At 38.7% G+C, this 27,574-nt stretch overlaps 1 protein-coding gene across 1 annotated transcript in view; it reads right to left on the bottom strand.

The window, feature by feature from the left end:
- Positions 1–9,923: 9,923 nt before the first annotated feature.
- LOC120317717 (metabotropic glutamate receptor 7-like) overlaps positions 9,924–27,574 on the bottom strand; it is a gene marked incomplete at its 5' end in the record, with an annotated part of 119,034 nt that continues 101,383 nt past the window's right edge. The window contains 2 exons of the mRNA XM_039364529.1: positions 9,924–10,954; positions 19,844–20,044. Coding sequence (XP_039220463.1) covers positions 10,788–10,954; positions 19,844–20,044 — 368 coding nt within the window. The remainder of the gene's footprint in view (positions 10,955–19,843; positions 20,045–27,574) is intronic.

The following is a 27,574-nucleotide window of genomic DNA, read 5'->3' as shown; positions in this document are numbered from 1 at the left end:
TGACCACAAACGTATCGTCCACATAGCGGGCCCAAAATTTTGGTTGATATTGGGCCAACGCTATGTGTTCCAGTCGCTGGAGCACCACCTCTGCGATCACGCTGGAGATCGGCGACCCCATGGGAGTTCCCTTAATCTGTTCGTATGTCGTGCCCTGAAAGGTGAAATAAGTGTTAAGGCAGACCCCCATTAATTTTATAAGGTCTTCCGTTCGAAGGGAGTCTTGGTGTAATCTTTGGTCTCCCTGATTCAGTCGATCCCTCAAGACCGCAATAGCAAGTTCTTGCGGGATGGAAGTGAATAGGGAGACTACATCAAAGGAGACCATAATTTCATCTTCTTCCACCTTCAGGGCCCTGATTTTGTCCAGGAACTCCTCTGCCGACCTCACTGTGGTGTTGCTGTTATCTGTCAAATGGCTGATGCGTGTGCTCAGCCATTTAGCCAGTTCGTAGATGGGGGTGCCCCTAAACGCGACAATGGGGCGTAGGGGGACGTCTGGTTTATGCACTTTTGGTAAACCATAAAACCTGGCAAGCGCTGAATCGCCAGGGCGCACTCTCCTCAATACCTCCTCCCCCATTCTCCCATTACGTTTCAGGGCATCCACCCACGACCGAGTGGCTTGCCCTTCGGCTTTGGACTGCCGACGAACTATATCTATTCGGGAGGGGCGTGTGAGATCACCTGGACGATACCTACCCCAAGAGGAAGAGCGAAGGCATGGCCCCACCGCTACCCTTTCCGGATCGCCCGAACAGGGCGTAGCGCGCACAAAGCGACTACACACAGGGACAATTGAAGAATCACTACCCCCTCCACATTTGAAAGGTCCCCCCCTCCAGCCCCAGACCGTTAATGAATTACAACTACCTCGAAAGGACCCATGTGATCACTTAAATGATACCTGTATAAGAAACAAAAATACCAAAATTCAACAACAAAAAACTTGCCATAGGAAGAACGATGGAACGAAGGAGGACTGTAAAAGAAACACGAAATGCACACTGCCACCTACCCCCGAGGGAAAAGAGCTCAAATATAGAGACTGTTGCAACCATAGAGACATTTGCCCGCCCACCTCCAGATTGAGGGAGAGAAGGATGGAGGAGGATGAACGGGCGGTTGAGATGAATAGAAAGGAACAGACCAGCCGCACGCAGTTATGCTATTTAGGCCCGATGACGAGGTCGAGGAGTCGTGCGCAGACCTCACCACACCTATAAGAATGACCCTCCCACTCCCTGGCGCACTAGCCCTGAGGATGCCGGCAGGTGACGGCGAAAGCTAGGCGCTTTTTAATAAATTTTATAGTTTTATTACCCTGGTGATCATTTTATTTCCTATCATGAACACTCCCAGGGTTCACGTTTTTAATTTTCTTAAACGCATATAATATATATATATATATATATATATATATATATATATATATATATATATATATATGTTAGCAACCTATATATATATATAGGTCTTGGTTGTTCGGGTTTTCTCCCGCGTAAAATTGGAAGTGTCTTGGCGACGTTTCGACGAAGTCCCATTCATCATCTTCAGGCTGGTGTTTTCAGCTTCGTGCTTTGAGCAGCAATGTGTGGTCTTAGCTGTTTCTTCCTTTTAACTGCCAGTGGGGGTATGAACTGATTGGGTGGGAGCTTGGCTGTGTTCTGATTGGGTGGAGGTCTGTTCTGATTGGTTAGGGGCTTGGCTGTGCTCTGATTGGCTGGGGGGTTGGCTGTGCTCTGATTGGCTGGGGAGTGTTCTGCTTGTTGTGCTCAGGTTAGTCTGAGTTGCAGAGGGGTTTAAGATTTTGGGCTGCCTTGCTATTTTTTGGCTTCGCGTTCGTGGTATTTTAAAGTCAATTTCATGTCTGTGGCTTTAAGGTGTTGGACCAGGGAAGATGTTGGTTCCTCTTTTTTGACTGAGTTCTTATGTTCTTCAATGCGTGCACTTATTCTTCTGTTGGTTTGTCCGATGTATGTGGTGGGACAAGTGGTGCATGGGATTTCGTATACTCCTTGATTTTCTAATTCAATTTTATCTTTGGGGTTTCTAAGGATGGTGGATATTTTTCTGTTTGTGCAGAATGCTGTTTTGATGTTGTGTTTATGGAGGACCTTACTGATTCTGTCTGTGGTGCCTTTGATGTATGGGAGGAGGGCTTTGCCGTTTTCTTGTTCTTTGTCTTGGATTTTAGTGGGAGTTTTTTTTTGGATTAGGTTTGTAATCTTATTTCTTTGGAATCCATTGGATGTTAGTACATTGATGAGAGTGTGTAGTTCGGTTTTTAGGTGTTGTTCGTCAGCTAAACGTTTTGTTCTGGAGATGAGTGTCTTGGCTACAGAGTTGATCTGTGCTGGGTGGTGGTGTGAGAGAGCGTGCAGATAGCGGTTTGTGTGTGTTTTCTTCTGGTAGATGGTGTGTCCTAGGGAGCCATTGGATTTCTTGTAGACTAAGACATCCAGGAAGGGAAGTTGGTTGTTAGCTTCTGTTTCCATGGTGAACTGTATTTTGGGGTGTAGGCTGTTGAGGTGTGTGAGGAAGTTGTCCAGTTTTTCTTTCCCATGTGGCCAGATTATGAAGGTGTCGTCTACGTATCTGAGCCAGAGTTTGGGTTTGTGATCCGATTTTTCTAGAGCTTGGGTTTCAAAGTGTTCCATGTAGAGGTTTGCAATGACAGGTGAGAGGGGTGATCCCATGGGTGCTCCTTCTGTTTGTTTGTATTTTTGTCCATTATAGATGAAGTATGTGTTGGATAGGCAGTGGTTGGTCAGATCTAAGATGTGTTTGGGGGGGTTATATTTGTTTTGAATAGCTGTCAAGGCTTCTTTGATAGGCACTTGGGTGAAGAGGGATATGACATCGAAGCTCACGAGTAGGTCGCTGGGCTGTAAGTTTTGTTTCTTTATGATCTCTATAAACTGGAATGAGTTTTTTACGTGTGAGGTGATGGATTCTGCATAGGGCTGTAGTTGTTTGGCGAGAAATTTGGCTAGGTTTTGTAGAGGTGAGCCTATGGAGCTGACTATAGGTCTGAGTGGGGTTCCTTCTTTGTGTATCTTGGGGAGACCATAGAGTTTGGGGCATCTGGATGATTTCTCTCTGGGAATGATTCTTTGCTGGATCTCTTCGCTAATGGGGGAGGCTTTTATTTGGATCTGGTGGTTTTTTCAGGTAGGTGGTGGGATCTGTATTTAGGGGTTTGTATGTGGAGTCTTGGAGTAGGTTGGTTAATTTGGTTTGGTAGTCAGATGTGTTCATAACCACCGTGGCGTTGCCCTTGTCTGCTGGTAGGATTATTATGCTGGTGTCTTCTTTAAGGTTACGTAGTGCTGTCTGTTCCTCTTTGGGTAAGTTGCTTTTGGGTGGCTTGCTGGTGCAGAGGATGTTGGTGATTTCGAGTCTGATTCTGTTGGCGTCGTCGGGGTTGATTTTAGTCAGGCTGGTTTCAACTCCACATATAATGGTTTCAGTGGGGATGTGTTTGGGAGCGACTGCAAAGTTGAATCCTTTGGAAAGGACATTGGTTTCGGCTTTGGTGAGGATCCTATCTGAGATGTTATGCACTGTTTGCTTCATGTGTGGCTGTGAGGGAGGAGGGGTTTGTTTCTGGCGTTCTTGTAGTCTTCGGAGTTTGTTGGTGTGTGTATCTGTCTTGAAGGTGGTCTGTGTTTCGGCTCTCCAGACGGCAAGTTGTTTGGATTTGTCCCAAAGTGCGGGGTGGATCTTGTTGCTGAGTTTGAGGTGGAGTGTGAGGAGATCTTTGTTAATTCGGTCTAGGAGGAATCTTTTTGTGTGAAGTTCATTTCTGATTAGGGCCAATTCTGTTCTTTTCAGGATCCGTTTGGTGGCTGCAGAGTTGGAGTGGAATTTCAGTTGGAAACATGTGGGGATTAGATTTTGATCTCGGCAGTTGCGTAGGAATGCGAGGTCGCATAAAATGGAAGCTCTTTGGACTTCAAGTTTTTCATAGGTCCTGGTCAGATGGTGGATTTCCTCCCCGTAGAGGTTCAATATTTGTTTTCTGAGGTTTTCGCAAAGTTGAATCCTTTGGAAAGGACACTGGTTTCGGCTTTGGTGAGGATCCTATCTGAGATGTTATGCACTGTTTGTTTCATGTGTGGCTCTGAGGGAGGAGGGGTTTGTTTCTGGCATTCTTGTAGTCTTCAGAGTTTGTTGGTGTGTGTATCTGTCTTGAGGGTGATCTCCTCACACTTCACCTCAAACTCAGCAACAAGATCCACTCCGCACTTTGGAACAAATCCAAACAACTCGCCATCTGGAGAGCCGAAACACAGACCACCCTCAAGACAGATACACACACCAACAAACTCCGAAGACTACAGCAGATAGAGCAGCGGATCAGGAAGGAAAAGATATTGAGGAAGAGAACATCAATAAGAATGGTCGATGAAAGGCAGGAGCAATATGTTAATCAACAGGTGGGAGGGTTGAAGGAGGGGGGGGAGGGGGGGGAAGGATGATAGGAATGGACAACAAAGGGTGCATGAATCGGCAGGCTGGGATAGGAGGGGGTTGGAGGAGGGAGTTGAAATAGGAACCGGCAATGGTATGCAAAAATGGCAGACAGATCAGCAGCCCAACAGGATTCGTGTAGTGCCAAGTTGGAGGAGGCATCTTGCATTGGATAAGGAGGAGGGATTGAGGAGTGTGTTAATGATAACAGCGCAGGGAGGGGGAGACAATACAAGGATGACAAAGCAGGAAAATACAATGTTAGAGTGCAAAAAAGAGAGGGCGGAACAGGCAAGGCAGTCACAGACAATCAGGAAGAGTGGCCCTGTCACGAGGGCAATGAGTAGGCAATTGGATCAGCAAGGGGATAAAAAGAACTTCCCACCCCCTAAGCCCCACTCTGAGGATGCTGGCAGAGGACCAGCGAAAACTAAGTTGTTTTAATTTTTGTATATAACTGTTTTTATTGTTTTAAATGTTGTTTTAACAATAAATAACTGGAGTATACTCTTCCTGGAGATCGAAGATTGCATCATTGAACAATATGCCCGGGATTCGTATTTTTATAACCATTCCCGCGTAAAATTGGAAGTGTCTTGGCAACGTTTTGACGAAGTCCCATTCGTCATCTTCAGGCTGGTGTTTTCAGCTTCATGCTTTGAGCAGCAATGTGTGGTCTTAGCTGTTTCTTCCTTTTAACTGCCAGTGGGGGTATGAACTGATTGGGTGGGAGCTTGGCTGTGTTCTGATTGGGTGGAAGTGTGTTCTGAATGGTTAGGGGCTTGGCTGTGCTCTGATTGGCTGGGGGAGTGTTCTGTTTGGTTGTGTTCAGGTTAGTCTGAGTTGCAGAGGGGTTTAAGATTTTGGGCTGCCTTGCTATTTTCTGGCTTCGCATTCGTGGTCGTGTCTCCTCTTCATGGAGGGTGTCAGTTTGCTTCATGTATGGACTGGAGGGGTTTAAAGTGGCTAATCATGCAGCTGTGGTCTGGTTTCTGGTTTGTGGTCGTGCCTCGTCATCGGTGTGGCTTTGGGTTTGTTTTTTGTGTGGATGTGTGGTGGTGACCTCCTGTGTGGTTTTTGTGAGTGTGGGTCTGGTATCATTTTTTGTGTTAGGGAGTCGTTTGTCAATAAGGGCGGGTTTCCAAATGGCTGGTAGGCGGGAAGTATCATCTCGCTTGTTCATGCTGTGTGGGCGTTTTTCTATCTCGATGGCTTCTCTGATTATTCTGTTATTAAAATGTTCACTTTTGGCAATGGTTCTGGTATTTTTAAAGTCAATTTCATGTCCTGTGGCTTTAAGGTGTTGGACCAGGGAAGATGTTGGTTCCTCTTTTTTGACTGAGTTCTTATGTTCTTCAATGCGTGCACTTATTCTTCTGTTGGTTTGTCCGATGTATGTGGTGGGACAAGTGGTGCATGGGATTTCGTATACTCCTTGATTTTCTAATTCAATTTTATCTTTGGGGTTTCTAAGGATGGTGGATATTTTTCTGTTTGTGCAGAATGCTGTTTTGATGTTGTGTTTATGGAGGATCTTACTGATTCTGTCTGTGGTGCCTTTTATATATGGGAGGAGGGCTTTGCCGTTTTCTTGTTCTTTGTCTTGGATTTTAGTGGGGGTTTCCTTTTGGATTAGGTTTGTAATCTTATTTCTATGGAATCCATTGGATGTTAGTACATTGATAAGAGTGTGTAGTTCGGGTTTTAGGTGTTGTTCGTCAGCTAAGCGTTTTGTTCTGGAGATGAGTGTCTTGGCTACAGAGTTGATCTGTGCTGGGTGGTGGTGTGAGAGAGCGTGCAGATAGCGGTTTGTGTGTGTTTTCTTCTGGTAGATGGTGTGTCCTAGGGAGCCATTGGATTTCTTGTAGACTAAGACATCCAGGAATGGAAGTTGGTTGTTAGCTTCTGTTTCCATGGTGAACTGTATTTTGGGGTGTAGGCTGTTGAGGTGTGTGAGGAAGTTGTCCAGTTTTTCTTTCCCATGTGGCCAGATTATGAAGGTGTCGTCTACGTATCTGAGCCAGAGTTTGGGTTTGTGATCCGATTTTTCTAGAGCTTGGGTTTCAAAGTGTTCCATGTAGAGGTTGGCAATGACAGGTGAGAGGGGTGATCCCATGGATGCTCCTTCTGTTTGTTTGTATTTTTGTCCATTATAGATGAAGTATGTGTTGGATAGGCAGTGGTTGGTCAGATCTAAGATGTGTTTGGGGGGGTTATATTTGTTTTGGATAGCTGTCAAGGCTTCTTTGATAGGCACTTGGGTGAAGAGGGATATGACATCGAAGCTCACTAGTAGGTCGCTGGGCTGTAAGTTTTGTTTCTTTATGATCTCTATAAACTGGAATGAGTTTTTTACGTGTGAGGTGATGGATTCTGCATAGGGCTGTAGTTGTTTGGCGAGAAATTTGGCTAGGTTTTGTAGAGGTGAGCCTATGGAGCTGACTATAGGTCTGAATGGGGTTCCTTCTTTGTGTATCTTGGGGAGACCATAGAGTTGGGGGCATCTGGATGATTTCTCTCTGGGAATGATTCTTTGCTGGATCTCTTCGCTAATGGGGGAGGCTTTTATTTTGGATCTGGTGGTTTTTGCCAAGACACTTCCAATTTTACGCGGGAGAAAACCCGAACAACCAAAGACCTACATATATATTTTAAAGTCAGTATAAAAAAGTTAGCTGCTGCATTATTGAACATATTAGTATATTATAGAAAATATAACAGAACCTTTAAAACATAGAGTTGCTTCATTGCTTTTCCATTCTTGGGACTTTATCATGCAAATGTCACCATTACATACTTGAGTTTGATTAACTACAAAAGTGATAACATGACAAGTATTGATATCTGCCTCTTTTTTCCACCCTCCAAAGCCCATGAAAAAGTTCTTGTTTTCTACACCTTTTCTACTGCACCATCTACTATTATAGTTCAGTAAATGCAAAATGAATGGTAAACCAAAAAGCATAATATAAAACAGGAGAGGCATATGTCATAATCAAGAGTTGAAAGGTGAGTAACTATCCACAGATTGGATTTTAAAATTAGAAGATTAAGGAAAAATAAAGAAATCATAGGTGAACCCTCTCCAGATGTTTTTAAAACAGGCAAACTTTTTTTCTATCCATCACTAAATTGTCTGCCTTGGGAAGAGATTCTCTCCCAAGTTTTGATCTTTGTTTCCAGGTATGATTCAAGGTCCTGATGGTTACTTACAAAGCTCTACGTAGTACAGAGCTTCATTATCTGGGAACTGACAACTGCCTGACCAATTTGATCTTGTATGGTTGGCACATTCTGAATTTCTTTGATTAAACCATGTCATCTCTCAGGACTCCAGAAGTGCCTATTCTCTGGAGGAGAACCTGTCCTCTAGAATGATGTTCTTCCTGAGATCTGGATGCCTCACACTTTTCACCCAGATCTTTGAGGAGGAACATTGAGACCCCCTCACTTCATTGGGTCTGCCATCTTTTATCTTTATTTTAAATTTTATAATGATTTTATTGTAATTTCTTTGCTTGTTGCGAGTTACTCACAGTCATTGAGAGTCAAGAGGCATACAAATTCAATACATTACTAAATTACTATTATTATAGTAGTTGTTATACTTTAGCAAAGTGTAGACTGCTTCTTTAACATTTCATCTGTGCTGTTTCATGAGAAAGAAGACAATCAGTTATGAAGACGATCAATTCAAGAATATTGGGAATGCAATCAGGTTTCCATTTCTTTGAACATGCATGACACTCTCACCCATCTCAACTACCTGCCTTGCATCCTCAGTTTACCTGGGGAACTATTACTATAGCTGGGATACAAATATGTCAGAAAAAGAAAAAAAAATATCTCAGACTTTGGGTTTTGGTATCAAGAAGCAGGAGGCCTCAACATAATGCTCTGCTCCGTATTTCAGTCTGATACCTAAAGCAACTTAATGGGTGGAATAATTCTGCAGAGCTCTGCCAAGACAATATTTTACTGCATGGGTTTTCAGACTTGGCCCTTTTATGACTTGTGGACTTCAACTCCCAGAATTCCTCAGCCAGCATGCCTGGCTGAGGAATTCTGGGAGTTGAAGTTCACAAGTCATAAAAGGGCCAAGTTTGAAGACCCCTGTTTTACTGCATTCACAGTCATACAGGCAAAGAAAGTATTAGAGAAGGCAGATTTTCTTTTATGCTTCACCACAATTATTTTTTCTCCCCGAACTACCTTTAGCTAATACCCATTCTGCTTTTTTTCAGAATCATCTCCATAAATTTGGACAACAATATCACAGCTTTAAAAAGCTTTCCCCTTAAATTAATGCAATTTAGATAATTTGGCATTTTTGTAAAGCATGACATGGCCTGAAAATGCATGAGCAGCTGGACAGGTTTTAGGCATTGAAATCCAGTATTTGGAAGGGAGAGAGACTGACAGAAATATTCTTACCCTGATAAATGGGATACCAGACAAGGCTGTTAAATGATCATCACAAATTCAAAAGCAGGCACATATTCTTTAGCAGATCATGAAAAAGGACAGTTTTCTCCCTGCCTTTCTAAAGGAGTAATATTTAATCCCAACATATTGTAAGCTGAATAGCAGCCCATATATATCAAATCAGGCATCTGTTCGTTTATGATATTCAGAGAATACAGCCACTTTTTTTATTTAATCAAACGTAAATCCACAGGAGCTCAGACTTCAGTGCCAAATCAGTCATGAAAAGGTTTATAGAGGAACCTATATCTATGGTGGTAGTGTTTTTTTCAAAGTGTATTTTACAGTCTTCACAGGGTTTGCCTATGTTCATATTTCTGCAGCTTTTGCTTACAAAAATATCACTTCCTCATATTTTGGAATAGCAGCAACATGTGGCCATATAGTCTTTCACACACACACAGAGAGAGAAACACATACAAATATATGCATACATACACACACCCTTCTTTTATTTATTTATTTTTATTTTCAAGGATCTTGGGTAGAAACATTCATCACATTTTTTGGACTTTTTTTTTTTTGCTTTGCTCAAAATACATATAAACCACCACAACCATCTAAGTCTATCTTTGTTGTTGTTAATTGTGAAGTCGTGTCTGACCCATCATGACCCCATGGACAACGTTCCTCCAGGTCTTCCTGTCCTCCACCATCTTTTGGAGTCCATTTAAGTTCATACCTACTGCTTCAGTGACTCCATCCAGCCATCTCATTCTCTGTCGTCCCCTTCTTCTATTGCTCTCAATCTTTCCCAGCATTAGGCCCTTCTTCAGTGAGTCCTTCCTTCTCATTAGATGGCCAAAGTATTTGAGTTTCAACTTCAGGATCTGGCCTTCTAAAGAGCAGTCAGGGTTGATCTCTTTTAGGACTGACCGGTTTGAATGCCTTGCAGTCCAAGAGACTCGCAGGAGTCTTCTCCAGCACCATAGTTCAAAGGCCTCAATTCTTTGGCGCTCAGCCTTTCTTATGGTCCAACTTTCACAACCATACATACCTTTTTTCTCTGACACTACTCCTGCCATACACATAGACACACACGCACGTACGTATGTGTGTGTGTGTGTAATCGGAAGAACTAATGATTTATTAAATCAATCCTTTTTTCACTTGACTCAACATATTTTCATACATTTAGTATATTATGTTTAGGATAAGATAATATTGAGGAAATTATGGCAATTGAGATGTCAATATTAACAGAAGATTTCAGATTTTTTCAGCTAATGCAGTTGCAACAAAATTTCAGTATCAACTCTTTTTCTCCAGTCATTAGTTCTATTACATGAAGAATTTTGTCTGTGTGTGTCCAAGCAATTAAGTTTCCTATCATGTTTATTTGCCATACAATTAATGGCCCTTCCAAATGAGATATCAACCATATTGTTTCAAACATACTTTGAAAAATCATACACCGCTGTAAATCTTTTCATATTATTAGACAGGCAGACAGACTCAGAGTTATTAATCAGGGAGTTCTTTGCAGGGGGAAATTATATAATGGAATCTATAATACATACTGCATTTTTACTGAATGGAACATTCTGATTTAATTCTACAAATAAGGAAAATACAGACAATTGGTAAACTTATACTATGTAAGTCTACTTGCTGGAATCATTTTGGATTCTTCCCAACCCCAAGATTGTAACACTTCACAAGAATCACCATAAGTTCCAAGCACATAATGGGAACATACAATATACAAGGCTTTCATTCATGTGAGATTTCTCTCATTATCCAAAAAGAAACTTATACAAAATAATAGAGACATATTCAACATGTATTTGGCAAAAAAATTAGCATACTTCTTACTGTAACATCAATCAAAGAAGAAAATAAAGGGGACCTACATTGAGCTGTAGGTCATCTGTCCATTGGCCTATCAGATGGTAGCCTGGCAAGGAGGTATTTGTGGTTTGATATTGAAAGATGTCATAACGTCCTGGTGCATCACCATTCTTATTAAACATCACTGGAGTGCCAGCACTACCTAAGAAAGGGTGTGAAGCAAAAGAAAAAAGAAAGCAGGCAAAACTTTTTTTTTAAAAAAAAAAAATCCTTGCTTTGTTTTGTTTCTGTGAGCATGACTGACAAGCATTAATAAATTTCTTCATTTGTTCAATTTTAAGCTATCCAATAACAAAGTTCTCTTGGCAACAGATAGAGAAATTAAACATAAAAGACAAAATGGAGCAATAATGAAAAATAACATTAAAAGAACATCTTTAAGAAAAGAATAATTAAAAAATTACTTTTAACCCAGTAAAATACTGTATATATATATCAACACAAACCAATCTAAATGTTTGAAAAATGATCAGTTATGCCAGCTTAAAGGTTTTGAAAACTGAAATTAAACTTACCCACCAATTCCTATCAGCAGCATTAAATGGTCCTTTTAAAAATGCTCTACCTCTATATCAGTTTTTGATTAATAGTCATGAGCCATGTGGTTCTTGCTTAATAAGAAACTAAAAAAGAGCAGTAATTGTCCTGTTTCTATTTTAAATCATATGTAGGACAGGTTATATGACATTCCTCCATTCTATCACATAAGAATTATTTTTTTATCAAAAATTAGAACTTCAGAATATAATTTTGTGGGTTTTCTGCCCAGAAAAAAATCTCTTTGCTTCATAAAGAAACAGCCAGCAGAAGATAGTCTTGATGTGGCACATCTTGACCAGCATCCCGAAATAGCTTAATTTTCCAAAATCTGTTTTTATTCTACTAACCCCCATACTTATGAAAGAGAAAAAACAACAACATAGGTCATAGCAAATAATCCTTGTGTTTGGCTTATTTTAAACTCATGAATTTAATATTTTGGCAGTTTCTGAAAATTGCTAATTATTCATTGAAACTGTTGAAATATATAATTTGATTTAAAAAGTGAAATTACAACAATAGAAAGTAGTAGAAATTAAAAAAGGATAAAAAAGAAAAGCGAAAAGTGTAGAAAAGAAAGAAAAAGATACAATACAAATATAGTAAACAAAAAGAAAGCTATAAAGAAATGACTTTATCACAAGTATAAACAATTTTAGCAACATATAACTTTCTCTTAAAATGCAACAAATTATCTTCTCTTATCTATAATCATATCCCTAAAAGCTTGCTATTTCACTCCTGATTCATCATAAAATATGTTAAAGATTACCAATATAATGACATGCCTATTTTAGCCTTGATCAAATAGAGCAATATTATGTTGCTCCCTTTATTTCTAACAGTCCTGATCTTTAGTCCCTTTAAATAATGTCACTGAACGTGATTTCTTTTCATTTTTTATTTGATCCATTTCACAATATTCATCAAAATTTTAACAGGCCTTTTTTGGAAATCCAGTATAGGAAAATTATCTAAGTCATATTCTTGGTCTGTGGCTTGTATATTTTTAAAATTATTAAGGTATCAACCACTTTCTTTTAGAAGTCCAGTGTCACATCTTTTCCCATGTCATTCTTGTAGCCTGTCGCTTTAAAATACACTTTCAGATCATTCCTAATAATGTCAAATATTGTTCCTCTTTCATAAAATCTTTTAGAACTAGTCTATTTATAGAGGCAGACACTATTAAAATTAACTTCTGGGTGCATTCTTCAAAGATATTCTTCAATATATCCAATATTAAAGTATTTTTAATTCTGTAATTATAAGTTGAATTTGAATGTTCTCCTTTAATTGAAAATTTTAGTTCATTTTAGCTCCTTTTAGTATCCAATGTTAGTCTTATCTTATTTATTTTAAAAAAATCAAAACAAAACCATTTCTCACAGGAAGGTTTCTTTATAATTAATTCCAAAATCTTATTTTTAAGACTTCCAGTTTTTCACAATAACACAGAAGCCAAGGGATTGTGAGGCTCCGTACCCTATAGCTGATTTTCTTCCTGTTAGGGGACCCTAAATGGGCCAGAAGTTCCCCCAAAGAGGTGGCAAAAAAGGAAGGAAATCCCGTGGATCACAAAGAGATGGCGGTCAACCCGATCGGTCAAGGAGAAGCCTTCCAGAAACCAACAGGAGAAAGGCTAGCCTAACTTCAGAGTCTAACTCAAGCTACAAGCAACCAAAGTAAAAAAGTATTACTTTAAGCTGATTGTAAACAGCACATTTGAATCTGGGTAAGAACATCAATTTTCTCTATCCTACTGATCAATTAATTTCCTGGAAAAAAAATCTCAAGAAGCAAAAAACCTCCGAAAGTGAAGGAGGGGGATCTTTGCCCCATCCTTTTACTAATGGAAGCAGTGAATTAAACCTTTTATGGAGGACTAAAACATATAGAAATGAAATGAAATGAATATAAAACCTAAATTTAGATAAGTTTGAAATTGCTGAATGGTTAAGATTCTCATTTTAAAGACAACTGTTTACTTTAAAAAATGAAAAATGAACTGGTGCTGACATCTAGTGGTGTATGAAGACTATGACAGCTATGGCTTGGCAAAATCTGGAAAAACTAATTTGTGCTTCTGACCTTCAAAGCTCTAACAATAGAAAACAGCTGTGACAAAAAGAAAAAAGAAAAATATCTGGGCTATAGACAAAGAGAGAATTATAAACTTCAGGAAAATATCTACTTAACTGTGACTCCAAAGCTATTTGTACAGAAAAGAAAACCTTGATTCTTGGCTATCATGGAAAATCAGAGATTTGTAGAAAGAACTAATTAAGAAAAAAACAAATACCTTTCAAGAGGAGATATATGATATGCTGCAACTAATTCAAACAACAATGATTTCAAACCACAAAGAAATCCAAAAAAACTTTGAAAATATAAACCAATCCATGTCCAATTTAACTTTACAAAAAAAAAAAAAAAATCCCAGAAAACAACACTAGAGAAAGAGCAGATAAAACAGATAACTGAATACAAATTCCAGGATAGAGACTTAAAGATGGGACCTAAGAAAACAGCTGGGAAAGCAGATAATAACAAGACCTGGCAATGGCTAAGAGCAGGAAAATTAAAGAAAAAGACTGAGGGACTAATTCTGCCTGTACAAGACCAAGCCTTAAGGACAAATGCTTATAAAGTCAAAATTGAGAAGACAGCAACAGACAGTAAGTGCCGCCTATGCAAAGAAGCTGAAGAAACAGTGGACCACCTGGTAAGCTGCTGCAAGAAGATCGCCCACACTGACTACAAGCAGCGGCATGACAAAGTAGCAACAATGGTGCACTGGAAGATCTGCAAGAAATATCATTTACCTGTAAGCAAGAACTGGTGGGATCATAAAATAGAGAAAGTCATAGAAAATGATAAAATTAAATTGCTCTGGGACTTCAGAATTCAAACAGACAAGCACCTGCAACATAACACTTAACAATAGTTGATAAGAAAGACAAAAAAGTCTGGATAGTTGACATGGCAGTGCCTGGAGACAGCAGAATAGACGAGAAAGAAGTGGAGAAGATAACAAAATACAAAAACCTACAATAGAAATAGAAAGACTGTGGCAAAAGCAAGCAAGGGTAGTACCAATAGTCATAGGCTCCTTGGGTGCAATCTCAAAACAACTGGAGCACCACTTGAACACCATTGGCATTGACAAATTTGCCATTAGTCAATTGCAAAAGGCAGCCTTACTAGGAACTGCTTCCATCCTGCGACAATATTTTTAATACCATCAAACATCCACATCTGCCTATCCCAGGTCCTTGGTAAGGACTCGATAGATAGACAAAATGCTAAATCCAGTCTGAACATCTGGCTGACTGTGCGATGATCCATAACACTAATATTAGTACTACTACTACTAATAATAATAATAGGAAGGGACCTTCTTTTCAATAAACTAGACATATCCAAATCAAGCAATGTTCTTTATATGTTTTAGCCTTCAGTTCCCTAATCATCTTTGTTTCTCTTCTCTGTACTCTTTCCAGAGTCTCAACATCTTTTTTACATCGTGATGACCAAAACTGGATGTAGTATTCCAAGTGTGGTCTTACCAAGGCATTATACAGTGTTATTAACACTTCACACGATCTTGATTCTATCCCTTTGTTAATGCAGCTTTGCACTGTGTTTGCTTTTTTGGCAGTTGCAGCACACTGCCTGCTCATATTTAAGTGATTGTCCACTAGGACTCTGAGATCCCTCTTACAGTTACTACTATTGAGCAAGATACCACCTATACTGTAAGTGTGCATTTGTTTTTTCTTGCCTAAATGTAGAAACTTACTTTTTTCACCATTGAATTTCATTTTGTTAGATAGTGTCCAATGTTTAAGTCTGTCAAGATCCTTCTGTATCTTTTAGAGTTTTGACTATTCCTGCCAGCTTGGTGCCATCTGCACATCTGATGAGTTCCTCTTCTGTCCCCTCATCCAAATTGTTGATGAAGATGTTGAAGAGCACTGGGCCTAGCACAGAGCCCTGGGGCACTCCACTACACATTTCCCTCCATGTGGATGCGGTTCCATTGAGGACCACACACTGAGTACGGCCGGTCAGCCAGCTATGAATCCATCTGGTGGTGATGCTATATAATCCACATTTTTTCTATCTTATCAAGTAGTAAGTTGTGGTCTACTTTATCAAATGCATTACTGAAGTCCAAGTAAAGTGAGCAATCTCACATTCTCTTCTTGTCTAGAGAGGAATTATTGAAGAGCTAGTCTACCCTCCAGCTCTTCATTCCACCACAGTATTTAGCTCCACTTTTTGAGGAGCCATCTTCAGTTCACCATTTCTTTCCTGGATATCTCTTTCTCCAATAATATTTTCCTTATATATATGTACTGTACAATAAGTATAAATTAAAGACTGATAAAAGATTGTAAAGGCATAATAAAGCCATTTTATAAAAGAAAAGGCTGACTTTTGTAAATAAATGAGAGCAAAATCTATGCAAATGAAGATATATATATATATATATATATATATATATATATATATATATATATATATATATATATATATATATATATGTTATTCATCAGAAGACCAATGTTTAGGAAATATAAAATTCCCATTTATTTAGACATTGTGGTTAACTATAAACAGTGAAAGATTTTTAACAGAATATAAAAAGAAGGATTGCACAGGAGACAGATGTTCACACTGAGAGAGCAAGAACTATTGTAATAAGCTAACACATTGCATTCTATTGCTAAAGCTTGACTAAAACTTTAAACTAAAATTCTATCAGAAGGGAGACAAAGGAGCAGTCCATCACAACAGCCACTCAATATTACTTGACAAACCTGGGTTGAATAAATATATTTTCTTTGACCTCCATTGATCATCTAGTGTGTTTTATTATATTCCTGACCAGTGCTTTTTTCTAAAAAAAAAAAAAAAAAAAGGTGCCAGAACTCACACACATCATACAACCCGCCTTGCCTACCCTACAAGGTTCCATCTAAAAAAGGTACGGGAACTCTGTTCTGGGCGTACTATGAGAAAAAAAGCCCTGTTTCTGATTATGGGAAAAGAAGGTGTCAAATCCTTCCGATAATAGAAACACAGATTCTTTTGAAATTCATACTAAAATTGTCTTCTAAAACTCTTTGATCTTAGATTACTTCTAAAACCTAAGTAACCAATTGTAGCCTTAACTTCTCCCTTTTACATAATTAACAAATGTTAACATTAAATCTTGCTTCCTTTGTTTTGTCATCAAGTGTAGAAATGCTGGTCTCATCCATATAACCTCCTAGCTCTGTCAAGATGACTATTAACAATTTGCTAAGGTTATGTCTTCATAGTAGAGAACCCATCAATCATCATCATGACCATCATCTCTAAACAGAAATGTGTAATAATGTCTAAAGTATAGTGCAAAAATATTCAAGCAGCAATTAGCAGCATAGGGGAAAAAAGGGAGGGGGGGAGAAAGGAAGGGCTATCAGAATGTTTTTTTTAAAAAAATAATGTTTTGTTCTTTATTGTTGTTTTTTCTGCTTTTTAAATAGTTGTTTCCTTTTTTATAATCATCATTTGAATGTTTACATGTATCAATCAATCAATCAATCAAAATAGAGCTGGAAGGGTCCTTGAAGGTCTAGGAATCCAACTCCTTGCTCAAGTAGGAGACCCTATACCAGGGGTAGGCAACCTTGGCTCTTTTATGACTCATGGACTTCAACTCCCAGAATTCCTGAGCTCAGGAATTCTGGGAGTTGAAGTCCATGAGTCATAAAAGAGCCAAGGTTGCCTACCCCGGCCCTATACCATTTCAGATAGTTAGCTGTGCAATCTTTTCTTAAAAACCTTGAGTGAGAAAAATATCAGTTTTCTTTTTCTTTGTTTTTGCTTATTTTCTTTGCAAGTTTTACTTAAGTAATAGAAAGAGATGTTAAAAATACTGAAAACTTCAATACCACTCAGATTTACATTTATATAAAGTGCCTGAAGGTAGGACAAGAAGCAACGGATGGAAACTAATCAAGGAGAGAAGGAACCTAGAACTAAGGAGAAACTTCCTGACAATTAGAACAATTAACCAGTGGAAAAACCTGCCTCCAGTAGCGGTGAATGCTCCAACACTGGAAGTTTTTAAGAAGAGACTGGATAGCCATTTGTCCGAATCCCTTCCAACTTTATTATTCTTATTATTATTGACATCTGAAATATTTCCATTCTATTTTATTCATATGTTTAATGATTCACAGCTTCCAGCAAAATAATAGCAGTAGCACTTAATCTTATATATCTGTTCACAGTGTTTTACAGCCCTCTCTAACTGGTTTACCAGTTGCCCCCAACAATCTGGGTCCTGATTTTACCAATCTCGGAAGGATGGAAGGTTGAGTCAATCTAGAGCCAATGAGAATCAAATTTCTGGCAGTCAGCAGAATTAGCCTGTAATACTGCATTCTACCTACTGCATCACCACAGCTCCTTACTACATTTTAGATTACATTGTTTTCAATAAGAAATATTTTTTTCAGAAATGGCTTCATTGAAATCCAGTAAGAAATAATATTTCAGAAATTACTTCATTTAATTTAATGTAGTATAAATGGTGAGATTGCTGGGGATGAAGAAGAATTAATACTTTATTTAAATACATTTTTATAGCACTCAATAATTGTTCCACTTGGGAAAGAAGTTATTGCATGCATTAACTTAATTTTGAGATTTTGTGTTTTTAGATGTTTGTATTCTTTTGAAGTGTATCCCTATCACATAATTGTTCGGCATTGGAAAGACGAATATACAGCTCCAACTATTCAATGGCCTGTAGAATCAATCAGCCTAAGTAGAATAGCTATGAATGACTATAAGGAATTATAATTTCCATTTATTGAAATATATATATTATAATTTTATATATGTAGGTTTGTCTGTGCATATAAGTCCTATGTATTTTTGGGGGAGAGTTAGCTTTCTTAATAATGATGATGATGATGATGATGATGATGATGATGGAATGGACCTTTCCTGCTCAGGCAGGAAACCTTATACCATTTCAGACAAATGGCTGCCCAGTCTCTTCTTAAAAACTTCCAGTATTATTTTTCTTCTTGTTTGTGTCTATAACAATAGATACAGAGTTCTGTCTTGGTGCCAGCCTCCCACCAAGAAGATTAAAGCTGGATAAAAATTTTCTGACAGAGAAATGGTGTTTTTTACCAGAAAAATATATTCTTTTTTGAATAATCTTTTGGTTTGCAATGGGGAAGATCAAAAGCAGATTCAACCGCATGCTTCTATGCCCATTTCTACTCTGGCTGTCAGAAAGAATGGAACTTTTCTGGCAATCAGTTTCTTTTCTTTTTCAAGTACAAATAATGACTCATGCAAGCTAATATGTGAGAGTGCTATCCCTGCCATCTCCCACCACCTGTTTTCCAACCTTTTTTTCCTAACATGTGATGTTCCTTCACCCTTTTTTTTAATTCCAATCTTCCCTTATCAAAACCAAGAAATCAGTTCCACAAAAAGTTTAAACAATATATTTGTTATTAATATAACTTTAGTAATAGAATTCTTCAAGTCTGACAATGCTTTATTCCCAAAATCCTCAGTAGCCACTCATGTGAATTAGGGCAGTGTCTATGTCTGAGTCTTTTGTGTATACCCTCTTCCTCTTTTGGACTTAAATAATGTCTTTCCCATCACTGCCTTGCCAAAGGATCTGGCCTATTCCTGCAAGTCCTCTTCCTTACTCTCTGCAACAGACTAACTGCATAAATTTTATAAATGTGGGACTGTAAATGCATATATTATGACAATAGAATTACCACATAGTGAAGACCAGCAACAAGCAACATGGCTTTGAAGTACAATCATTACCAATAGATTGTAAGTATTAGTTTAATTTTATTAATATTCATTCACATATCTTATAAAACAGTGTTGAATCCCATTTCCCTTGGAGTTTTAAAACTGAGGATATAGAATAGAATAGAATAGAATAGAATAGAATAGAATAGAACAGAACAGAACAGAATAGAAATATTTTTATCCCACCTTTATTAATTTTATAATAGGTGACAAACATACTTAATTCTCCTTCCTCAACCTATTTTCCCCACAACAGCTACTCTGTGAGGTGGGTTGGGCTGAGAGAGATTGACAGCCCCAAAGTCACCCAGTCTACTTTCTCACCTAAAGTGGGACTAGAACTCACAGACATCTAGTTTCTGGCATGGTACCTTAACTTCTAGGCCAAACTGGATATCTATCTCCCATTACATTTTTAATTAGCCGTATAGTAACAGGAAAGTTGTTAGACAAAAATAAATGCCAGAAAGTTTCAAAATAATTCATCCCCCTGGTAAACCTGAGCAAAACAACTCTTCAAGCAACACATTTTACATTATATCACATCATTATTATTAGGTTAACAAAGTATTGGTTAACCAGTTATTTAGGATTATTAAGATGAACTAAGATATAAGATATAAGAACACGGACTCACCATTGAAGTTAACACTGCGTATATATCTCAGTAGTTTCTTGCCCCCTGCATGTTCCATCTCTGGGCAGATCCCAGAATAATCACTGCACAGATCCTTGTTCATCTGATGGAGGGCATGAGCCAAGGCATAAACAGCATCGATCACAAACTGCACTCGACCCTCCTGTTCATAGTGAGAGTCTTTTCCGATCCTTTCCTGCCCTGCATATTTAAGGATATAGACACAGAGACAGGGGAGATTTTGATAAACATCAGATAAAAGCATAAAGTCTATATCAAAAATCATGGGTGAGAATGAGAAAAAATAGTAATTATTTGAAAAGGACAATCTTAAAAAAAATCTAACATGAAATTCATAATAGGACTTAGTTCACTTTAGGAAATTCTGGAAAAATGATTTTGAAGCCAAATCAGCAGTAGTTTAGAAAAAAAAATATTCTCTCTCTCTCTCTCTCTCTCTCTCATCTGCCTGTCTATCATCTATCATCTATCATCTAGTACAAAGTCTTATGATCAAGATGGGCAGCATATAAATTTAAATAAATAAATAAATAATAAACAAAGGAATAATAAACAAAGGAATCTATCTGCCCCAGCGCTATCAGTAACCTAGAGTTAGTTATTAAGAACTTATGAAAATTTTGGTCTGATATTCAAAAACTAAATTTAGTTTTTCTAATCTAAAGCTAAAAAAAAAACATATTAATAACCAAACGGATAATTCTTTGTGGGATCATTGTTAAACACATAATACAAAATAAAATAAAGTGTATATTAGTTTTACTTTAATTGAATATTTAAATTTAAGATCTTTATTTATTTTTGTTAATGTTTTAATGTTTTATACTGTATTTTATTCAATGTCTGCAAGCTGCCTAGAGTTGCCTTTGGCAAGATAGGTGGCATGCAAGAAAAGAAAAAAAGAAAGAAAGAAAGAAAGAAAGAGAGAGAGAGAGAGAGAGAGAGAGAGAGAGAGAGAGAGAGAGAGAGAAGGAAAGAAAGAAACCTAATCATAACAGAAAAAAATTATCTGAAAAGAGATATTTTTTTCTGTTCATTCATTTAGCAAAGTACACATTTTTCCAAAGTTTTACACTTGGAATACTCTTCAGTCAAAGACTAACTGAAGTTCTTGACAAAATGCAAAATTATTTCTGTGTGTATGTGTTTCCTTTCTTAATCCAGAAGAAATAAAATAGCTGTGGGATATACAAAATGCCAATTAAATGTTCATTTGCAAGGCAGTCCATATTTCTTCATTCTTTGCAGAAGAAATTGTAACAATCATTTCTTGGATACCGCAAGTGCTGATTCTAAAACCAATTATAATAAAAAACAAAAATGGAGAAAACACTATATTTCCATGTTCACAGATTCTTCTTTTAAATGGCTTTTCTCCTCTGCTTTGGTAGGCAATTCACATTGAACTTCCTTTCCCCCCCCCCCTTACACTGCACTCCTAAATAGAGAATCTCATGAGGAAAACCAACACCATTTGTTACGGTGAAATAATTTGCAGAAGATCAGAATCAGGATCCTTCTGTGTCCAGAAATATTCACTTCATCAACTTTTCTTTACGAAAGTCACTCTTTCTCCATTCATCTGTAAAATATGCAATCCATCATTGTGGACAATGAGCTAAAGATCGTACATGTTCTCCAAAAGCATTGCTGCATGGTTAATAATTAAATCACATTCTAACATAGAATAATAAACTTGGGGGGGGGGAGAAAGGCTATTATGCTCTTAAACTATTTTGGGGGTCTTCTGTTCTAAAATACATTTTCTACCCATTCAAACATTTTGCAAGTGGACTGAAGCTAAAGATGCAACTCATTGAACACTAATATTTAATAAGTTCTACCTGTTTTTTGAATACAGGACCAGCCATGACCCCAGGAATGGGATGATAAAATGGCTATTCTTGTTTGCAAGACTTTCAATGGCTGTCTGAGGTGCTGCTTTAGAGCAGGGGTCTTCAAACTTGGCCCTTTTATGACTTGTGGACTTCAACTGCCAGAATTCCTCAGCCAACGTGCCTGGCTGAGGAATTCTGGGAGTTGAAGTCCACAAGTCATAAAAGGGCCAAGTTTGAAGACCCCTGCTTTAGAGATAGCTATACACTCTATCTGTAAGGCTGGACTTAGGAGATCAGATAACAATGTAGTTTGAAGTGGACATCCTGCCAAACAATTCAATACTATTGCAGGAGTGGTAGTGGAGCTCTTCAGAGCTGTGGTACTGGAGAATTTCAATGTAACTTCCCTAAGGCACAGAGTCTGAGACAGCTTGGGAATTCATATCTACCCTGGTCACCATGGAGTGGGTCATGACCCAGATCACCAAAAGTTTGATTGAGAGTCCCGCGTAAGATATAGTTTCTGATTCAGGCAGTTTCAGTGTGATTTGGTTTTTCAGTCTTAAGAAGCTATGTCATGCTAAGGTCAGAAATTATTATTATTATTATTATTATTATTATTATTACTATTATTATGGAGCTCTTCCATGTTAGTCCTCATTGAATGATGCCTGAAAAGTGCTTTGAAGGTTTGAAGGCAACCCATAATGATATGGGCCTATAGGTTTTATTGTTGTTGTTGTTAAAATCAAATCTTGTCCCTCCTTAGAAATTAATGCCATATTGACCCTTTTCCAATTCTCTGGCATTTTTCCTCCCTTTAGGACAGAAGTAATTGTGTTTTGTAAAGATTGTAAAAGTATCAAAACTTTGATAACAAGAACCTGATAATCCATCTGGTCCTAGAGCCTTTCCTACTTTACCCTTTTTTATAGCTTCAGAAACTTTCTGTACAATGACAGATGTATTTATAATCTGTCGCTGTTCCTCTGTAATACAAGATAAATTGTGTTTCTTTAGATAGTCTTTATTTTCTCTACAGAAAATGTCACTTCTATTATATAAATTAGAATAATGTTAATGCAATGCTTTTTGTAAGGCTGCAAGACAGAGGTAATACCTCTCTTACAATTTCAGTATAATGTTTTTCTTAATTTATATGCTAGCCACATCCCTGTTTTATTTGCAAACTCAATATATTTACTATACAGAATTCGTTTTTATTTCCATTTCCCTTACTCTTAATAAAGATAATTGTAGTTGTAGAAGTGTAATTTGTTGAGAAATACTTGTCTCCTCTAGAGAATGTTTTAATTCTTTTTCATTTCTCTTTATTTAATCCAAAAGAGTTAGTGTTTCCTCTTGACTCTTCTACTCTTGATGTACAACTGGACTTAATAGTCCTATTGGAGTGGAAAATATCCTCTTGGATAAACATTTGTATTATTGAGAATATGCATCAATTTGATGAGAATATGATTATATATTTTACAAATATTATGTGAAATGCTTTTTAAAATATATAAGGCAAAGCTGCTGTAGTGAACCACATTATTGCCTCCTGAATTGGCCTTATCATTACGGCTCCATCACACACTATTGGGCTGTCAGCCCCATTAAGTAGACTGGACAGGGAAATCAACTCCACAGGATTTTACTGAGATTAATCAAAGAATTTTTCAAATCTGATGTACTATACCTCTTCCTCCTCAATACATTTGAATTAATAGGTAGTTATCTATATAAGATGCTTTCAAATGTTATCTGGGGGGGGGGTTTCCAGACTTAATAATACTTTAGCCCCCTTTGCTTAAGCAACAGCTTTTGCATATCTCCATCAAGGAAATCCTTCTTATTCCCTACAGATTATTCACAGCTCATCTGAGGAGTCATAGGACTTCAGCTGTTATAGATCACCATTAACAGTGTCACAAATATACAATATAAAGATTATCAGTATGTGTATTAAGACATGTTCCCTAAGGCAAAACTATATATCCTATATCATTCACCCTTAACACTTAGATTTCTTTGCAGATAAACCCATTTCATTCCCATGTAGAACAAATGATAGATCTGTGGAATTAGAAGAGGTCACTTCTAATCCAACCATCGGCCACATGCAGGAAAATTATTCAACTGTCCATGAGAAGAAGCTGCCTAGTCTTTTTTTAAAAAAATCTCCAGAGATGGAGTCCCCACAACTTTCATAGGCAAATTTTTCCACTAATGAACGGGCCACTCTATCTGGAAGTTTTTCCTTATAATTTAGACAAAATCTAGGAAGCTGCAATTTATATACAGAAATAACAATGAAACATTTTTACTAGAGAACTCGAAGTATAGTTGCCCCTCACAGTAGCATTCATACTGGAAGTATTTCTGGTCTAATCAGATAAGGATATTTTTTATCTGATTCCCATTTTGAAGCTCTTTTATCTGCTCTTCTTATCTCTACATTGGTTAATGTAACTTCTAATAAACTGCAGTATACACAGTAAAGTGTATTTATTTACATTTATTTCAAATTATGACAAATCTGTGTTTTTGCAAAAAAATTGTTATTTTTGTTATAGCTGTACAGAAACAAGACATGTACACAATTCATATGCACATTAGGGTTTTAGAATATGAAAGAAGATTTTTTTACTAATCTGCAAAAAATACAAACTGAATTTTATAGGAAAGAAGGTAACTGCTCAAGACGGTAACTGTAGAATCTTGTGAAAATCTTGAACGGCTGGTTGCAATAAGATCTAAGAAGAAATATATATTTTCAATGTTTCCTAGAATTGCCTTGTTCTTCCTGTAGTCAAATAAGTGTGAATGGGTCAGACACGCGGTGGTGCCACATCAGTTGCTTTCAAACTCAATGAGTCGGAGAGAACTACATTATGGATATGCATTAGGTTTCCCTGAAGTTTAAATGTTGAGTCAAACTAGATTGAAATGGAAATGTTGCAAGATGTCTTAAGAACTGTACAGGGGTGTCTCTGGAGATTTAAGCATTAGAGAAAGGGGTGTCTGCAAAAAAAATGAGACATGTGTTGTGGTTTCTCCATAAATGCTAAAACTGGAAACTGGGGAAGAGAGCCAAGAAAAAAAAATGTGCTTTAAGGATTTTAAAGATAATTTCTGCATCGAAATACTTGCTACACTGTGGTTTTCTCATGCTAATCAATAAATCTTATTTTGAACATGAGCTTTGAGTAGAATCAGGTGACTTCAAAAAACTCTAATCCCAATTGAATCAGATGCTCTAAAAATCATAGGATTACATCTGAATTGAATCTGGTAATCAGTACAGGTAGTCCTCAGCTTACTACCACAATTGGGATCAGAAATTTGGTCATTAAGTGACTGAAAACTGATTATTACCTTTTTGCTGTGATTATTAAGCAAATCATTTGGCTTTCCCCATTGACTTTGCTTGTTGGAAGTCAGCTGAGAAGCTTCTAAATGGTGACCCTGGGATGCTATAATAATAATAATAATAATAGTAAAGTTGGAAGGGACCTTGGAGGTCATCTAGTCCAACCCCCTGCTCGGGCAGGAAACCCTACACCATTTCGGACAAATGGCTGTCCAGTCTCTTCTTAAAAACTTCCAGTGTTGGAGCATTTACTGCTTCTGGAGGCAAGCTGTTCCACTGATTAATTGTTCTCACTGTCAGGAAGTTTCTCCTTAGTTCTAGGTTGCTTCTCTCCTTGATTAGTTTCCACCCGTTGCTTCTTGTCCTGCCTTCAGGTGCTTTGGAAAATAGCTTAATTCCCTCTTCTTTATGGCAGCCCCTGAGATATTGGAATACTGCTATCATGTCCCCCCTTGTCCTTCTCTTCGTTAAACTAGACATACCCAATTCTCGCAACCGTTCCTTATATGTTTTAGCCTCCAGTCCCCTAATCATCTTTGTTGCTCTTCTCTGTACTCTTTCTAGAGTCTCAACATCTTTTTTACATCGTGGTGACCAAAACTGGATGCAGTATTCCAAGTGTGGCCTTACCAAGTCATTGAAGAGTGGTATTAATACTTCGCGTGATCTTGATTCTATCCCTCTGTTAATGCAGCCTAGTACTGTGTTGGCCTTTTTGGCAGCTGCCGCACACTGCTGGCTCATATTTAAGTGATTGTCTACTAGGACTCCGAGGTCCCTCTCACAGTTACTACTATTGAGCATGGTGCCACCTATGCTGTACTTGTGCATTTGGTTTTTCTTGCCTAAATGTAGAACCTTGCTTTTTTCACCATTGAATTTCATTTTGTTAGTTAGTGCCCAGTGTTCAAGTCTGTCCAGATCCTTCTGTACCTGAAGCCTGTCTTCTGGAGTGTTGGCTATTCCTGACAGCTTGGTGTCATCTGCAAATTTGATGAGTTCCCCATCTATCCCTTCATCCAAATCGTTGATGAAGATGTTGAAGAGTACTGGGCCCAGAACAGAGCCCTGGGGCACCCCACTACACACTTCCCTCCATATAGATGCAGTTCCATTGAGGACCACTCGCTGAGTACGGCCGGTCAGCCAGCTACGGATCCATCTGGTGGTGGTTCTGTCTACCCCACATTTTTCTATCTTGTCAAGTAGTAGGTTGTGATCTACTTTATCAAATGCCTTACTGAAGTCCAAGTAAATTATGTCCACAGCATTCCTCTGATCCACTAATTTTGTCACTTGGTGGATCAGAGGAATGCTGTGGACATAATCATTGTAAATATATGCCACTTGCCAAATCCTGAATTTTGATCATGTGACTATGGGGATGCTGAGACATAAGTGCAAGGACTTGTCATAAGTATGAGGACTAGACATTTTTCAGAACCATCTTAACTTTGGCCATTAAATGAAAGATTGTAAGTTCAGGACTACCATATACATTTTAAAAAAAATATAGTCCTTTCTGCAAATATATCTATATTTCTTTATTCTTTTGAATCTTTGGATCACAAACAAAACATAGTCCAAATCTTCTCCAAGCCGGCCGAGGATGTGAGCTGGGGCGGCGCAAGCGGCAAGAGCAGCCAGCTTCTGACAAACAAAATCAACGGGGGAAGCCAGATTCACCACCGACACCAACCCCAGCGAGGGACCAGCCGGTGCCGGGCTTGCCCGAAAGCAGCCTCGCCGGACGGGACGGCGTGTGGTGGAGGAGCTGCGCCCGCTTCGCCCTGCAGTCTCCAGGCCTTTAATCCAGTTCGGCTCTGCCTTGGACGCCGAAACTCCAGGCTGAGGAGCCGAACTTCGCCTGGGTGCAATGGCCACTTCTGTTCGTCTCCGAAGACTGAGAGCCCCCAAGCCCAGCGCGGGGCGGGCGCAGCTTCTTTCCACCGACAGAGGCTCGTTCGCGCCCTTCTTGTGGAGCCCGCGGCAGCTTGCAAAGGTTCAAGGACGAAGGAAAGCTCCAAGGCCGACGCCACCATTGCTGCGCCGGAGCTGAAAATAGGCGGGGACTAGAGCCGGGCTAGTGGTGGCATTCGGGCCTATCAACAAGTTTGGAAAAGAGGCAGGGCTCGGGCGAAGCAGGCGACGGAGCTGCCGGGTAGTTTCCCGGGCAGAGGAAAATTTCTCAACCTTCGCCAAGGAGAATGCATGCCTCGTCCGGGGCTTTTACAGCTGCCGCTGCCTCGCCTTACCCTGCTGCCCCGCTTTACCCTGCCTTACCCTGCCCGCCTTACCCCGCCTTACCCTGCCCAGCCCAGTGTTCTTACCCTCATGGCTTCCTTTCCCCTGAAGCTTGGTCTGGTTAGCCAGTTTTCTAACTGGGTTTGTGTAGAGCTTTTGTCTTTTGCCTCGGCCGCTTTGCTGTGCCTGGAGGCTGCCACCGCCTCGTCCCCGCTGCCCGGCATATCCTGCGTCCCGCATGGCAGCGACCCACAG

Source organism: Crotalus tigris, unplaced genomic scaffold (assembly GCF_016545835.1).
Source record: "Crotalus tigris isolate CLP2741 ecotype Arizona unplaced genomic scaffold, ASM1654583v1 scf7180000019789.198917, whole genome shotgun sequence".
NCBI lineage: Eukaryota > Metazoa > Chordata > Lepidosauria > Squamata > Viperidae > Crotalus > Crotalus tigris.
The sequence above is the reverse complement of the archived record's forward strand: the minus strand, read 5'-3'. Positions and strand labels throughout refer to the sequence as shown.